The following is a 13,610-nucleotide window of genomic DNA, read 5'->3' on the forward strand; positions in this document are numbered from 1 at the left end:
CATGACTCGGTAAATATAGGATACATGCATACAAAAAAAGATGCTGTTTGCTCCGTAGTAATTCACGATTGGGTGAGACGGCCTCGCGCTTCAGGTGCAGTATTAGTGAGAGCAAACCCCCAAAAAAAGAGGAGCACGAAGACGTGAGACGGGCGGACCGGGGTGTTGCGATTGGTGAGAACATGGACAAGAAGCACAGCCGCGGTATATCCGAGCATGGTCGCACGACATCAGTGAAGGCGGAGTTTGAGCATAGACCGTAGGAGCAATATTGGAATGGCTTTTTGGCTGTGCTGAGGTCGTGGTGTTTACATGGGTTTGCTTGAAATGTGCGCAAGCATATTTTCTCTTCTCCGCATCTTCGGAGTATCCTAAGTACGCGCCCGCGACTACCATTGAGAAAGCACACGACACACTTGGCACCAGCAACTATTGGAAGTTGAAGAAGCAGAATGCCAAATCCAAAACAATCTGTTGAACGAGGTAAAAAAAGAAGATTGAAAAAAAGGGGAAATATTCCAAATAGACCCAAGTCCAGCCAGCGCCGTCCGACTCGCCCTCCGCAAGCCTAGAATGGGCCCATTGAACGGGCTGGAAAAGGAAGTCGAGCTTACCTCACTTTTCTATTGCGCTGCTATCTTTTTTCTCCTCTTTGCCACGCACCCCCGCGCGTGCGCACGCGCGTGCTTGAACCTTACCCGCTGCGCCCCGTGTCCGTCCGGGTCGTTCCCGCGCCCCAGCTAGTCCCAACCTCGAACTTGCGTTGCGCGGGAACGCGGGCGCGCGCGCGGGGGACACAAGCATGGGTCCCAGATCGTCCGACAGCCTCCTCTCTTCTTGTTTTGATGGGAGGAAAAAGAATCTTGTTATTGGTATTGAGGAAACCAGTTCACTTTTCGATATTGTGGATACGGGAATTCCGGAGGAATTGCATTAGATGATGGTGGATTTTCTTGTGTGTCTCTCTCTCTTCTGGTTCACTACTTTTTCTTTTCTTTTCTTTTACAGTGCAGGGAAGGGATGAGAAGAGATGGAGGGTTTGTGTTTTAATGTTGACATTACGATTACATCAATTAACTTGGTATCATGCCACGTAAACTGCATGCTGGGAACATGCAATTCATCGATTGATCGAATAGCGTATTCAATCTCTCTCTCTCTCTTCCTTACCCCCGGTAACCAAAAAATACCGCATCCAAACATAATCCCCCCCCCCCCCCCCCCCCCAGACATCAAACCTCGCGTAGCCCTTCGCATACAAGCCCAAATTCCCTCAATCGCCCGTCCCCCCCCCTTGCCCTGCCCAAAAATGCGGGGAACCTCGTCCGCATCCCCTCTCCCCTCCCCCCCTTCCCTTCCCTTGTCTCGCTTTCCCACTCATCGTCCTTTCCCCCCTTCTTCACCTCCTCTTTCCTCTAACCAATCGAGGACGAAAAGAAAAGAAAAGAGAGAGAGAGAGAGAAAAGAAAATGAAGCGTATGCTGTATATCCTATACGCTTCCCCCGCCCGCATCTTGCTGGGGGTGGGGAAGAGGCAAACCCCCAACCCCCCAATCATACTTTCTAACCCCGGCACAAAAGGGCTGCTTACCAAAGAGTGAGAAAATCGTGGAGCGTAAAGAGAAGAGAAAAAAAGCCGGCAGTTTTTTTTTTGTTTACGTGCGCCTTTTTTCTTTGGGGGGGGGGGGGGGCTCCCGCATGTCGCGTATGGACTTGGTTTGACATTGCACATATGGCACATGTTTACTCTTTACATGCTACGTGGGGGGGGGGGGGGGGGCAAAGTTTTTCTTTTTTCTTTGGGCGGGGTGTTAGTAGTATTAGTTAGCTAGACCAGTTTTTTTTTTTTAGTGTCGTGTTAGTCTATGTGTGATGTGTGTGCTACGTTTGTTTAATCCGGGTCCGATACGAGAGAGATAGAGAGAGCGGGGAAAAAAATGAGGCGGGATTTTCCCGCTCGCGTGCAATACACGTGTGTGGTGGAGGTGTAATCGTTGCGTGGTATGGGAGATCCTTCTCCACCAACCCCGAGGGAATGGGTCCGGATATGTGAGGATGTGATGCAATTGACTTTGTTTAATCTTTTTTGTGAGGCTCCGATATCCCCTTTCCCCCCCCCCCCCCCCCCCGCCCATGTCGCGGTGTTTTGGTTAGAGCGTGCTGTTTCTTGGGGGGCCTTTCGTTTTACCCCCCGCTTTCCCCTCTTCCGGCTTTATTGTTTGCGAAGTCCGAGGCGGGCGTAAAATTTACATGGGGCGGGCGGGAAAGGTACGAAGAGAGGTACGTGCACGCGATGAGTGGAAGAAGAGAGGAGGCGGTTATATGCATGGATCAGCGCAGGAATCTTTTGTATGATTTCCTCAGACGCTCGAAAATAAGTCGTATTTGTCATTTCTATTAGAGTGTAGTTTTTTTTCATGCCTTCTTTCGGGGGTTATTAAGGGAAAAAAAATCCGGAAAGAAAAAAAAAAGTTTGGTATCAACTTTCTTTGTTCCCAAACGGTTCGACTTCGAATACCGTGTTTTCCTTTGCTTGTAAACCCCCGCCCCGGTCCCCGCCGGTCCCTTGATATAACTGGAACCGATGCCGAAGAAACCCCTTGAGGTCAGCCGAGTATCCTTTCCGTTTGCGCCTGTTCCCCCCCCCACCGCCGCCTCACAAGCCCACTTTCGAAATCCTTCTATACATACATACCCAACCGAACAAAGGAAAAAAAATGATGAGCGCAAAGACACACACACAAATATTACCAATAGAACAACAGACAAGAATGCAAAGAGATATTCTCAACAAATGGTTACACACCGCCCTTGACTTCCTAGCTTTTTTTTTGTTGGGCCCGGCCCCATATGTGTTGAGTTGTGAGTCGACAAGGACAGAAAGGAAGTGGGAAAAAGAGGTTCCAATTAAAAACCACGCGGACGGAAAAAAAAGTTGAAGAACGAAAAAAGCGGGCACCGAAGAATCAACGGTTGAAGCGCTTATGAAAATGAAGAAAAAATGTGGAATCCTGCCCTACAGAATTGCTAACTAGGCTATGCCAGAATAAGCTACATCGTAAAGTCGTCAAGCCCACTATGGCTACAGAGAGAAAACGAAACAAGTATTGGTAAGAATAAGAAGACGAATGAGAAGAGAAGAGAAGAAAAGGTTTGTACAGGAGGTGGTTACTCGAGCAATGAAGCCCTTCCAAAAAAAAGAAAAAAAGAAGTCTATGGGGATATCGCCAATATGCAAAAACGGTTGCTCGCCGGCAAACCATGATAGTTTCCCTATGATTGTTCACCTACGCCAATGTTTCCGGTCCCGAAAAAAAACAATCAAAAGAAATAAAAAGGTTGTCGCGAAAAAAAGGGTATATGGTGGAATCGAATACACACGGCAAGGATGAAAGCGATCGACGCCCAGGACCAGACTGAGAATCAAGGATAACTTTTTGTTTGTTTTTTTGTGCAAAGCGATGTTTGCTAGGCCGAGCAGTAGTAATTGCGATTCTGTTGGATATCCGATAGTTGTCGGTAGCGAGAGCATACGCATGGTGCCGTTGCCCGAGATTTTCTTAGCTTTTGTTCCGCGTATCCGTGTTTAGGGTTAAGGTGCGGGACACATAGCCGTGGCCCCATGTCATGGCGTCAGGTTTCTTGGAAGAGTAAGAAACCGGCGCACGGCCAAATATGAGTACATGTGGGGTGAACAACATGCTGCTAGTTGTATGGTGCACCACCTGCAGCCGAGGAACTCGTGCTTACAGATATGCGTGGCGACACTGTCAGCTGCACACCCAGAGTGAGGCGGTATCTGGAGCTTGGGCTATCGCTCCATTGTGCTTGAGCGACTAATGGGGTCTAGGTCAGATTCGCGTGACTCGCTTCCTGTGCGGTGCAGCTCTTCTTTGCGCCTCCTGCGTTCACTAGGTGCACGGCTGATCAAGCGTCTGACGAAGCTGCGGCTCGCTTTGGTGTTGGTGGGCTCCTGGAGGGGGCTGCCAGGGTCAATCGAGGACCCGCGCGAAGTGCCGCTCGAGACTTCGGGTGCATCGACAATATCCTGCTTCTTGATCTTGCAGAAGAGGGTCGAGAACAAGTACTGCTCGCCGTTGCTGTCGTAGAGAGGAAGGTGACGATAGCCTTGCTGAATGCTGCTTAGTTTGGCTGTGAAGGTAGCAAGTGGCGCGTGATTCGTGGTCCGTGCATCAAGCGAATTCCAGACAGTCCAGCGTACGAATACGAGGCTGGGGTATCTTGTTGTCACTGTCATGTCAATTTCGTTGCCGAATTCGGGGTTATAGCCGTTGCCCTCAACAATGCGGGTCCTCTTGCGCAGAGGGTTTCCAATACCCGAGTGACCGTTGCGGGCTGATGCGTCTTGGCCGCCAATGCCTGTAGCATTTGCACCCATGTCCTCAGCGCAGTACATTTCAAACTCGACGTATGGGTTGATGTTGGCCTCTTGCCCGAGACCTCGCGGGCGAGGCAGCTGTTGAGCCGAGATGATTTGTACGGTAAACTTGACTTGCTTCTTGGGCGCCTTGCGGTGACCAACAACTGGTGTTTGTGACTCGAGGCGAAGTGCCGCCGGCTTGAGGACGTAGCCAGTGCGGTCGTTTCCACCAGCGAACATGGCCTCATTCAGCTGTTGGCCAAGGTCGTACGTCTGCCAGTTCAGAGCAGCCATCTGCACACCGCGACGCCAGAACTTGAGAGGATCAAAGTTTGACGAGTTGATGCGGAAGGCGTGCGGGTATACGCGCATGAGGCAGCGCATGTTGTGGTCTTCGAGTAGGTGCTTCTCGCGTGCTCCAGGCTTGGTGAGCTTGTCAAAGGCGCGCTCATTGATGGAGAAGACATGGTTGAAGGTGTTGGCTTCCATGCCGCCAAAGTCGGTAAACTTGACACCGCGGGTATAGACTCCGAGGCTTCCTAGCTCCTTGGTGATGTTGCTTGTCTTGGTTTTCTTCGGCTTGCTTCGGTCATCCACCACCTCGGCAGCTTCTGCGGCAGTTGCATTTGGGCTGTCACTGTCTTCTGCCGAACTTACAGCTGTTGAGGTGGGTAGCGTGTTGTTTGAAGTTCGAGGGGTTGCCCAAAAGGTTGCCGACCGTTCCGGCGGGCTCATCGAAGGCGGGCTTGACAGAAGGGGCGAGTTTGGGATAGCATTGTCGTTCATGATGACGGGTCGTGACCATGGCGAGCTGAAGCTGCGCTGCCTTCGTGAGGTGATTTCGCCAATGAGCGCTCTGGTGTCGAACTCATCGCCAGCAGCACCCTTTACCTTGATGAGTATGCGGTGCTTGAGCTCCTCAGGGCTAGGCAGGGTCTGCGACTCAAAGTCCAGGGGTTGAAGCACTAGCTTGTCGCCAAACTCTTGCATCATAATCTTGACCATGGCCGACTGTTGAACTGGTGAGCAGTGAACCTCGAGCGATAGGATGACGGGGTATGGCGACTCGGTAAAGGCGTATTTGTTGATGACCTTGATGGTGTCTTGGAAGAGAATGCTCTTGGTTAGAGTGCGGCCGTGCATGACGACGGGGACGTTGTCTGCCCCGTCCCAACAGTCAATCTCGAGGCATCGGCAGCCCTTTTGGAGTGCAGTAATGTATGCCTCTGTGCTAGATTCACCAGCTACCTGGCGGCCCAAGAGGTAGGTGTTGTGAGAGCTAGAGATGTAGTACTCGTTCAATGGTCGATCGAGTTTTTGCTGGCGTCCAACTGGGCGGAGAATAGAGTTTGCGGCAGATGTGAGGAACGTCTGGAAAGCCGAGAAGTTCATGGCCAGAGGCAGAGGAATGTCACCACCCTCGACAGGTGTGGCAGGCGCTCGAGGCTTGGTGGCACGTGCGAAGCGCTCAAATGTGTTGGTCCAGTACTCGAGGTCTGCATTGACATCGACACCCTGTTCTTGTTGGAGAAAGGAGAAGAAGGTAACCTTGTCCATCTCGATTTTGGAGCCTGATGTCAGGGACTTGTAAATCATCTTGATGTCCTTGCGCTCTTTTAGGCGCCTGACAAAGGATAGAAATTGGTGTTGGTTGAGTTTTCCAGTGGACTGGTTGTCGGCCTTTTGGAAGTAGATGAGAAGAGTGGCCTCGCTGCAGTTGATGTGCAAGCTCCGGCACAACTCGACAATGCTGGGAAAGTCGAGGGACTCTTCGCCTTCACTGCGCTTCTTCATTGCGCGTTGCCACACAAGCTTGGCACTCTTGTCGGCAAAGCCCATGAGACCAGCCATAAGGTCGATGCGGTTACGCGACACGGATTCGAGTGTCTGGGTCCACATGTTGAAGACACCGACATCGGGTGCGATGAGGTGCATGGTTCGTATCCGGCCCTTTGATCGAGTTGTGTCGGTGTATACAATAGTGAACCAGTATGGTGCATAGTTTTCCGATACTCCGCACTCTTCGCGATAGTGCTTTGCTTCTGGGCCGGAGCGGATTTCCTTTACATCATCAATGTAAAAGGCCTTTGACGGTCTTGACGTGTCCCAGAAGACTTTTGCGGATTCCAGGTCCAGACGTAGGTTGATTTCCTTCTTTTCCTTTTTGGTAACTTTCTTCAAAACGGTGCCTTGCTCGAGGCGCGAGTTGCGTACGGGGGCTACGACAGCAGTGTCGGGTATTGAGCTGAAGCTGGGCGAAGGGCCGGTGATGCCAAGCCCGTGGATGGGCTCATATGAATCTTCAATGGCCTCCTCTTCCTCGAAAGCGTCAAAGTCGGAGATGCCTGTGTCGCCGTCGGCGGCAGTCCTGCTGTCGCTGCGGCGGCGCATAATAACGGGACCAGAGCTCTTGTCGCGTTGAGCAGTCGAGTTGCCGCGGCGGAAGCGATGCGGGATACCCTGGGCGCCCCGGCTAACTCGTCGAATCAGGCCTGGTCCCTTGCCTAGGGCTTCCGCCATGGCCGATGGCGAGGAAGTTGGCTGCGACTGGACCGGAGGATGGAGTAACGGCTCTGGTAGTGTGTAGGAGGGAATGGCTGGCAGCGATGACGAGATGGGAACCATGCCTTCTGGGGTTGACTGGAGGGAGCCATTGAGGCAAGAGGCAGTAAGGGCCGGGCTGCCACGGGCGGAAATGCTAATGGCGCGAGCGTAACTAGGCGAAGGCGAGGGTATGCGCGGGCGCGCATAAGAGTCGTGGAGTAGTGACATGGTGGCGGGATGTGTGTGTGTGAGAGAGAGAGAGCAAAAGGCTGATGTCGGGGCGTGCTAGTAAACCTTCATGGCGCGGACAATTGGTGAGAGGAGGATGAGGAGTAGGAGTTGGAGTAGGAGGGTGTGTGTGTATGTGCGGGAGTGTGAGTGTGTGGATGTGTGGAGGGAGTGTCAAGGCGGGCGGGCGCCACTGGGGAATAAAAGCAGATAGGATCAACAGCCTGCTGGGTCCTTTTTTTTGCAGAGCTCAAGCTAGGAACTGGATCGCATCGTGAGACTGACAGAATGGGTTTGGCTATGACGAGTTTGGACGAGGAAGCGCGCGCTGCGCGAGGTGCAGGCGGAGGTCAGCTGGGATTACTTGGAGACGGCCTTGCATGCACGTTGCATGGATACTGTGCGATCTGAAGTACTCCGGAGCAGTCGTGGGGGGCGGTTGGGTTTTTTTGCAGCAAGCGATTCGGCAGACCAGGGCGGGCGCACCAGGCTCGTTAAAAACGCGGTGGGATGATGTGCGGAGAAGGACGGGCAGCTGCAGCAGCGGATGCCGAGAGGGGATTGGGCGGGGTGGAGAGAGATGGAGAGAAAGAGGAGTAGGGTGGCAGGTGGCCGGCGGGTGATGAGGTGGTCGTCGAGTGAGGAGTCGGGGGGTGTGTGGTAGAGTAATGTCGTGTGTGGGTGTAATTGTTTTGCTCGCTCTAGCGGGTAGTGCAGGGCGGACTAAGGAAGCAATGCTAGCAGCTAAGGAGCGGGCAGGCTGTGTGTACTCTAGGGCAGGCTTGTTGCGAGGTACTCGGACTACTATGTATATGGGCAGGCCCGTGGGCAGGGCCGCGGGCAGCGGCAGCGCGGTGGGCCAGCCAGGCAGCCAGGAACAGACAAGCCGCAGACGGGATTTTTCTCAGCTAAGTTTGCAAACGACACGCCTATGCCACGGACAGCATGCCTTGACCTTGACTCCGTGCCTCCTTGTCGGTCGGGCCCAAGTCCGCGTCAAGACATGGTAACTCGGGCTGCGAAAGCCGTCTTCCCTGTTTGTCTCGTGTGCTAGCGGTAACCAAGTGCGAGCCGCGACACTGGTTAGGCCCCACCGTGCAACGGCGTCGACAATGACGCAGCCCAAGGTTGTCCCATCCGCCATGTGCATCTGCATCCGCCCTCGACTGCACCGCCAGCTGCACCGCTGCCAATCACGCCCGCCTGCAGGCCACGGGAGCCAGTCGTGGGCAGCCTGAGCATGAGTGAGGCAGCGGCATGGGCAGGCATGCGCACCAGGGAGGACCATGGCCGCCGCCTCCGCCTGCGCCTACGCTGCCGCTTCCCGCTGACAGGCGAGCTGGGAGGGCGAGCTGCGTCCAGCAACGACGTATTTGCATGCATGTACAAGTCTGTACAGCTACTGTAGCGCTGCCGTTACATCCGGCCCAAGAGGGGGATCCCATGCCGGCGACTGAGGCAGCCAGAGTAGAGGGCAGCATGGGCAAGGCTGCTTGCATCGTCATCATCATCATCGTCACCACCACCACCACCACCGACATGATAGTCCTCATTGGGCCTGTATGCAGCAGCAGCAGCAGTGGCTACGGGCATGGATTGCGTGGGTCGTTCGTGTCTTGACACACCGGTGAGCAGACAGCGTGCTGCTGCCACTGCTGTGCTGTACACTACACTGCTACTCGCTCGCTGGCCGGCAGCTCCATCAGACTGGCAGATTACTATGACTCCCGCGAGGACGAGTGGCATGCAAGCAGGCTGTCTTGTGGGCTGGGGCGCCCCCTCATGTGTGGCTGTGGGCTCGCCTCGATAGGCTCACACGTGGCGCGCGGGCAGGGTGAAACCAAGTGCGAAGCCGGCACAACGGTTCGATCACCAACGACGGCGCAACCAGAGGCCAGGGATGCACCGTCGTCATGGCCAAAGTTTGCCTCGAGCCACCAATTTCCTGGCCGGCCGGCTGCTTCACGGCTCCCTTGCACAGCGACGCGACAAAGTCGCCATGGCAGCGCAGGCCCACGGCTGCGGCTGCGGCTGCATCTGCTTGTGCTTGTGCTGTTGCTGCTAGGCTGTTGCTGCTGCTGCTGCGTCGCCGAGTCGCGTGACGGCCGGCCGGCTAGTCATCTTTCGACGGCTTCGAGAAGGCAAAGGATTTTTCTACCCCTGACGGCCGAGCGCCAGTCATGCCACAACGCCCCCCCGCACATCAATTGTCGACTGTCTGTGTCTGTGTCTGCTCTGTTGCCGTGGCCGTGGCCCTCTCGCCCCCATGCGGAACTGCTTGCCTGCCTGCCAGCCAGTCCATGTGACCGGCTGGCGGTGTGCTGTCCTCGACCCTTTCCGTCCTCTGTGTCCAATCGTTTGCTGCTCGCCCCAACTGCACGCGCTGCTCCTGCTCTGAATCATCCCCGCCGCCCGCTCCCTCACATGACCGCCGCCGCCCGCCCTTGGGCTTCACCGTGTCCTTCTGTCTGTCTGTCTGTCTGTCTACATGCCTGTCCGCCTGTCCGCCTGTCCGCCTGTCCGCCTGTCCGCCTGTCCGCCTGTAACTCTGGCGCCGCCACCAGCATTGGCGCTGCCTCTAGCATTTGCATCCTTTGCCCCGGTCCGAGCCCACTCGAGCCAAGACAAGGATGGCCTCTCAACTCATAGGGCTCACCCAGAAATAGAGCCCCGCACGTCACTCGGCCTGCCCCGGGCCACCCCCCCCTCCCCTCTTCAAACAATTGCTACTACCCACGACATGCATGTTGATCCGACTCTGACGCATCGTGTGCAGGTGTTCGCATTGCTCCCCATCTTGGCGTGCCCTCTGTCCATACTCGAGTTGCTGCATTCGTCAAACTCTTAGCATGGCCATGTATTACACTCCCTCCAACACCACCCTCCCTCGCCCCTTCTCAATGCGTCCTGCACGCACGCTCCCACACCAACACCGAGCACACACTCGCAGAACCGCCCAAGCCAAAAGCCGCCAATGCTGCCAACACCCTCCAGCTAACGTTTCCAACGCCTCGACGCCATCCGGGCCCTATTCACGTAGCGCGCCAGCGACACAAAGACAATGCCAGCTGCCCATCTTCATTCGCTGACATGTAACACGGCGGTACGTCCGCCAGCTACGCTAGCCTGCCACTCTAAAAGTCAAAACATGGGCCTTGCCATTTGCTCCTCGGCCAAAACGGGCCAATCCACTTCTCGACTCCCGCCTCATCCCACGTCCCCGCCGAAACGATGATCAGGCATACATACGTCTGTGTCTACTTACTAGCTACCGCTTGTTGGGATCTACAACGATACGCTCCGTCGTCACTGCTGACTGGGGTATCGCAACTGCTACTAGTGCTAGTACACTACACCACCCACCCATTCACTCGTTCATACCCGCCCGGCCCGAATACCTGTATACTTACTCTGCTCCTTCCCAGCGCCCTTCCCCGTCTATGCCTGTCTGAGTCGCCCCGAATATCAAAGTGCTACTGCGGGACGTTGCATCTGAACGTCCCAAGGCACACGTCCCATCTAGTAAACATGCCTTGCTTCCTAGCTAGGCAAGTGGATGGATGTACTACTGTGTACATTCACTACTACACTACACATGCATCAGTCACTCACTGCCCACCTACCGCCTCGCTTTTGCCCAACACTTCCTGTCTCCTCAACATCTCCCCCCCCCCCCCCCCCCCCCCCAATAATTCCTTCTGTACATACATACCTCTTGCATGACCGCACCCGTAGCATTCAATCTGCTGCATCCTGTCCCCTGTCGCGTGTGGAAGAACCAAATCTACGGAATTTCGGCATCATTCCGGGCGGGGGTGCTTGCGCAACTCGCTGCAACGGATAGCGGCAGCTGCTTTGAACATGCCTCTTGCGCATACTCTACTGCTGTCTGCGCAAAACATCGGCGTGCGTCCAGCTGCGCCCTTGGCAAGGATCGACTCTGGTCGCTACCCAAGACAAACGCCTGCCACTCCTTCTCATCTTCGTCCAAAGTTTGTACATGGCTCCAATTTGGCTGGTCTGCGCGAATGCCCTTCATCTCCGGCACATACCCTGCTGCCGCTCTCCCTATACCCCGCTTCAACAAAGCCAAACACTCGCATCTTGACGCTGCGCCAAAACTTTCACCATCCTCTTCCTCCACGCCCTGAGTGGCGCCCTTTGACCATCTTGTGTCACACGCACTCTCATTTCCCCCAATGCTCTTCCCCTCAAGCTGCAATTCGTCTTTGGGCCAAATTCCCGCATCGTTTGCCCGTGAAGAAACGTCGGAAATTGCGAGATACGCCATCCAGGGTTCTTGATCGACGATTGCGTATACACTTGGGTCCTCGCTGTCATTGGTGACCCCATGCACATGTTTGGCCCGGCATGTGGATACCGATGCTGGTTCTTCGAGTAGCTGTGTTTCATCCATCTTTTGCCTGCCCGTTACGTGCTGAGTACGTAGACCCATGGGAGAGGCCCGGCCCCTAAACACAAAACGCAGATTGCGCTCGTCATGGTGCCCACCATCTTCACATGTCGCTGAGTCACGGGAAACTAAATCGTCTTGCTCAAAAAGCATCGGGCTTGAACAAACTTCCGACTGCACACACTCTTGGAGCTGAGCAGACTGTCCATCTGTCAATGCCTCTGTGCCTATGCGAACCTCTATGTCCTCGGGTCCGTCACGGCTAGCACAACTTTCCAAGAGTTTAGCAAAGGACCGGTGCTGAAGTTGAGGCTTTTTTGGTTTTAATTCTCCCTCAACACGCTGTCTTTTCTGCGCGCGGCATTTTCCAGTCCTTCTTCTGCGCTTGCCAATCTTCTCTTTCTGCTTGCACGACACAAATTGCAGTTGCACTGGCTTTGCAGCGTCGATGCCGATCCAATCTGCCTGTGTTAACAGCCTTTTCTTATTCGCCTCCAACAGTTGCATCTCCACATTCTTGTCTGGGGCCTTGAGTTTCGGGCTACCCAAGTCTACTTTGCCGTCAGTTTCTCTGTCTAAACACCACGCAAGTAATCATGCATCTGCTCGCCACAACTACCTTCTTGAGCTTGGGGTGAAGTCTCCGATTGGACGTCATGGTGAGCGACACGTTTGCTGGGTGATTCATGTGGAGATACTTGATGCCTGCTGATCGCGCACCACTTGTCGTCTGGTACAGGTATATCCTCACTCTGTGCTGGCTCCCCTCGACCTCTCACAGAGCACCCCCTACGTCGGTCCGAGATCAACTCAAACGAAGGAACCGCTAGAAAATCTGATTTGCTATTGTCGCGAAGATAACTCGGGCAAAAGGGAGCAATAGGCGTTTGAGGTATGTTCTGAAGGTTTGTTCGTGCCTTGGCAAAATACGCTCTCTGCCGTTGTAGCATGCCCGAGTTGGCTTTCTTAGTGCGCTGCAGTGAACCACCTGTCCAATTCATGGCTCGAGAGGATAAGTCTTACTCGTAATGTGGAGATGGATAGTAAGGGATGTGGGAGCTTAACGCGGGGCAGCGATGCAAATCGCAACGCATGTTGTTCGGGCCTGCTCCTGCCTATTCAATGCAAGCTGCTCCTTCCTTCTCCCATGACCAACAACCCCACCCATCTATCTCTTCGCCTCAGAGCTCACACTCATCACAGTATTTGATACTCCAAGTACCGATCCACATCCCTCTATCCTCACAATCGGTGAAACGCCATATCCGCGACGTACTCGGCTGTACTGTGCCGACAGCGACATTGCCAAAGACCAGAGGGCCCACTTCCCCTAACCGATCAGCACTTCCACTTTGTCCCTCCACAAAAACAGTGGAGCACGGCAGCTGAACCGAGTCCCTGCGACGGGAACTTGGTGCGTGAAGCAGGTCTCGCACAATCATACTCAAGGCTTGCCCAGCAAAGCACTTTAGGACGGCATAGCGCCGCCCTAGCGACAGTCGACCGATGTGCAAGAACTTGCGGTGAGTCTGCGGAAGGTGGTGAATAGATAGACCCTATGCTGGTTAATTCCCGCTGGTTGCAAATCCGGAGCCGCTCCAGGAAACTCGTGGAGGCGTGGAGGCGTGGAGGCGTGGATTCGACACCACACCCCGCCTTCTCTGCTCCGTTGGCCCTTTCCCCATCTCTTCAGCATCTAACATCAAACCCCAGTAGCGGTAGCGGCAACAGCGCAGCGAACATCCCTTTACCTTCCACAACCGCGTCGTCTGATCATTACTTCTTACAGATTGCTTCGGGCCTTGAACGGCTTCTCGGCACTTGTAGACGCCCATATATCCGCTAGGGATACGTACAATGACTGGTCACTAAATGTACTCGTTGTCTCATTGGGAGGCTGGTTGGCAATACTGCATCCCCCACTGTTGCGCCAGTGTCACTACCGGTAGCATACACAGTCTTTGGTCTTGTCGTTGTTGTCGTTGTCGTGGCTGGGAGAACTGGCACGGCCAGCGTCACTTGTGTCTTGCAGAAATGCCTCAT

The 13,610-nt window shown here is 54.5% G+C and overlaps 4 protein-coding genes across 4 annotated transcripts; all 4 read right to left on the reverse strand.

The window, feature by feature from the left end:
• Positions 1-2,812: 2,812 nt before the first annotated feature.
• PSV08DRAFT_7182 (uncharacterized protein) lies at positions 2,813-3,362 on the reverse strand. The gene has a single exon (XM_066093985.1). The coding sequence runs from the start codon at positions 3,261-3,263 to the stop codon at positions 2,967-2,969; it is 297 nt and encodes a 98-aa protein (XP_065948839.1). The 5' UTR covers positions 3,264-3,362; the 3' UTR covers positions 2,813-2,966.
• Positions 3,363-3,811: 449 nt separating this feature from the next.
• Positions 3,812-7,203, reverse strand: PSV08DRAFT_377898 (uncharacterized protein; the record flags this gene model as incomplete). Its single annotated transcript, XM_014227549.2, has 1 exon — positions 3,812-7,203. Exon 1 carries the CDS (start codon positions 7,151-7,153, stop codon positions 3,812-3,814), a length of 3,342 nt encoding a protein of 1,113 aa, XP_014083024.1. The 5' UTR covers positions 7,154-7,203.
• A 1,033-nt stretch (positions 7,204-8,236) lies between these two features.
• PSV08DRAFT_249372 (uncharacterized protein) lies at positions 8,237-8,899 on the reverse strand (the record flags this gene model as incomplete). The annotated part of the gene is made up of 3 exons (XM_066092384.1): positions 8,237-8,387; positions 8,429-8,711; positions 8,779-8,899. The coding sequence occupies 3 exons, from the start codon at positions 8,897-8,899 to the stop codon at positions 8,237-8,239; spliced, it is 555 nt and encodes a 184-aa protein (XP_065948840.1).
• A 2,038-nt stretch (positions 8,900-10,937) lies between these two features.
• On the reverse strand, positions 10,938-12,568 carry PSV08DRAFT_364007 (uncharacterized protein; the record flags this gene model as incomplete). Its single annotated transcript, XM_066093057.1, has 2 exons — positions 10,938-12,118; positions 12,187-12,568. The coding sequence occupies 2 exons, from the start codon at positions 12,566-12,568 to the stop codon at positions 10,938-10,940; spliced, it is 1,563 nt and encodes a 520-aa protein (XP_065948841.1).
• Positions 12,569-13,610: the final 1,042 nt, after the last annotated feature.

Source organism: Bipolaris maydis (assembly GCF_028858645.1).
Source record: "Bipolaris maydis strain C4 unplaced genomic scaffold PSV08scaffold_10, whole genome shotgun sequence".
Classification (NCBI taxonomy): Eukaryota; Fungi; Ascomycota; class Dothideomycetes; order Pleosporales; family Pleosporaceae; genus Bipolaris; species Bipolaris maydis.